Source organism: Amphiura filiformis, chromosome 13 (assembly GCF_039555335.1).
Source record: "Amphiura filiformis chromosome 13, Afil_fr2py, whole genome shotgun sequence".
NCBI lineage: Eukaryota > Metazoa > Echinodermata > Ophiuroidea > Amphilepidida > Amphiuridae > Amphiura > Amphiura filiformis.
Genome location: NC_092640.1, coordinates 48,102,813 through 48,105,443, shown reverse-complemented (window position 1 = coordinate 48,105,443; position 2,631 = coordinate 48,102,813). Strand labels below are relative to the sequence as shown.

General features: G+C 39.1%; 1 protein-coding gene across 1 annotated transcript; it reads right to left on the bottom strand.

The window, feature by feature from the left end:
• Nucleotides 1–396: 396 nt before the first annotated feature.
• On the bottom strand, nucleotides 397–1,290 carry LOC140167727 (uncharacterized). The gene has a single exon (XM_072191022.1). It carries the CDS (start codon nucleotides 1,288–1,290, stop codon nucleotides 397–399), a length of 894 nt encoding a protein of 297 aa, XP_072047123.1.
• Nucleotides 1,291–2,631: the final 1,341 nt, after the last annotated feature.

The following is a 2,631-nucleotide window of genomic DNA, read 5'->3' as shown; positions in this document are numbered from 1 at the left end:
GAAGCTGAATTGATGAAATATGATGCAAAAGTGGAACAAATTTGCGCGAAGCCCACAAAAATTTGCAATTTCGTGACTAAAATGGCCCAATATAAGGTTAATTTGGTCATGTCAGAAACCCACATAGGACTGCAGTTTGTTTGTTTGTTTTTTATTAGGCAATATCATTAGAATACAAAAACAAATTATAGAGACAGAAAAATCATTACAAAGTACATCAATGTGACAAATTATTTAAAGCTGAAATTAATCAGCCACAAAGCCATTTAGGAACAAGGCACACGGACAAAAAAAATGACAAGCCGGGATAACCCATTAAGCCCGCAGAAAAGGCAAGCTTATTTCCGATGGGGTCCCAAGAAAAGATGAGAGAACAACTGGGAAACCAAAAAATGCCTACACAGTGAAATCAGACATCTCTTGACTGAGAGAGTTGCTGGCTAGATGTTGTTTGACACTTTGTTTAAATGCAGACTTGGTAGGCAATCCCTTGATGTTTGATGGGAGATCATTCCAGTCCAAAATGGCTTTGTAGTAGAATGTGTTTGAGGCGATACCTTTTACCCTAGGAACAATGAAATTGGATTCACTTGATCTGGTTCCATAAGAGTGAGCACTTGATGTTCTAGTGAAATTCTGATTAAGATAAAGTGCACCTTGACAATGGTAGATGTTATGGTTAAGCCTCAGCTGTTTAACTCTGTCACAAATTTTCAAGAGATTCACAAGGTTTAGCTCATGTTGCCCAATGTGATCTCTGGGAGAAAGTTTCAAGATGTAACGAGCAACCTTATTTTGAGTAATTTGCAGTTTATTTTTGTGGTTCTGAGTGAGGCCACTATACCAAGATGTGCAACAGTAATCCATGTGGCACTGAATCAATGCAGAACTAAGATTTTTACGCAAAGTTTGATTGAGAATGTGAGAATGCCGGTAGAGGAACTTAAGGCGACCCGAAGCCTTTTTGATGACAGAGTTAACCATGCTTTCACCAGACAGTGTATTGTTTATTGAAACACCAAGATACTTGATACTCTCCTGAGATTTGATAACATGACCATCATAGGCAACACAGAAGTCAGGAACTTTCTTTAACTTAGCTTTGGTGCCAAAGAGTATACATTCTGTCTTGCCAACGTGAAGAGACAGTTTATTATCGACTAACCACTGATTGCATGATTTAAGATCAGAGCCAAGCATATCAGCAACAGCCTTGGGGTCTTTGTCATATGCAATGATAACACTGTCGTCAGCATAAAGTAGTAACTTGTTCTGCACTGAAATCTCCATGTCGTTGCTGTAACACAAATACAACAAGGGGCCCAGCAGGCTACCCTGAGGGACGCCACAAGTTATAGTTTGGAGAGATGATTTAATTCCATCAATGCAGACAAGTTGCTTTCTGTTATACAGATCAGATATGACTGAAACCAACCAGAGCTGATGCCCATAGCTTCAAGCTTATCACATAATATACTATGGTTGACACTATCGAATGCTTTCTGGACATCCAGTAACATCATTCCAACATAATTTCCTTGAGAAATTTGGTATATGACAAAGTCGGTTAAGTATATAAGGCAAGTCTCTGTTGAAAATCCTGATCTAAAACCAGACTGATACTGATAAATAAGATCTTTATGTGTCAAATAATCCTTAACCTGTACATAAACACTCTTTTCCAAGATCTTTGAAACACAATTTAGAACACTCACTGGGCGGTAGTTACCAACATCCAGTTTACTTTTCTTTTTTTGTACAGAGGGGTGATCCTGGCAGTCTTGAAATCTTCAGGCACAGTTTCAGTATTGATAGAGAGGTTGACAATATGTGTTATCAGGGGGCAATTTGAACAGCTCCATCCCTCAAAAATCTGGGGCTAACTCATCCAAACCCGCACCCTTCAAAACATTCAAACTGCGGAGCTCCTTGAGAATAAAATTCTCATCAATTGGTCTAAGATTGAATTCACCCTGGGAGACACCTTTATTCTGATAGAACTGAATAAAGGAGTTTGAAGCTGTGTCATATTGGTTCAAGCCAGCAGGAAGTTTAGAAACCAGGACCGAAGCAACTGAAGTGAAAAATTTGTTAATATAATCACATACAGACAAGGTATCATAACACAGTTCACCATCAATGTCCAAAACAATTTTACCCTTAGAGTTTGCTTTAGAGCTATAGCCCAAGTTTTTCAGGTGATTGTATGGACCATCCCCCTGGCAAAATAAGGGGAATTCCCCCCCCCCCCCTATCTACCCCTATGCCAATATATCTACTTTTGATGAGAAAATTTATAGGTGTGTGCTTGGAGGTGGGGTGGTCATGTGGTGAGGAGTGAGAGGTGTGTGTAGCATGTGGCAGTAGCGTAGATTTCTTTTTTGACATTGGGGGGATGGAGTAGGAAAAAGAAATTATTTCTTGAACTTGGTATAGTGAATCCAGCACATTTTGGCCGTTGACTATGTTTATAACTCCAAATGCGCGCGAAGCGTATGAATTTTTGGCCCGATTGAAGCTAAAATGGTGACATATGGTGCAAAATGGGAACAATTTTGTGGGAATAAGTCAAGTTAGACAATATGTATGGTATGATTGACCCTCCAGGATTCTTGGTATTTAAAAAATAGT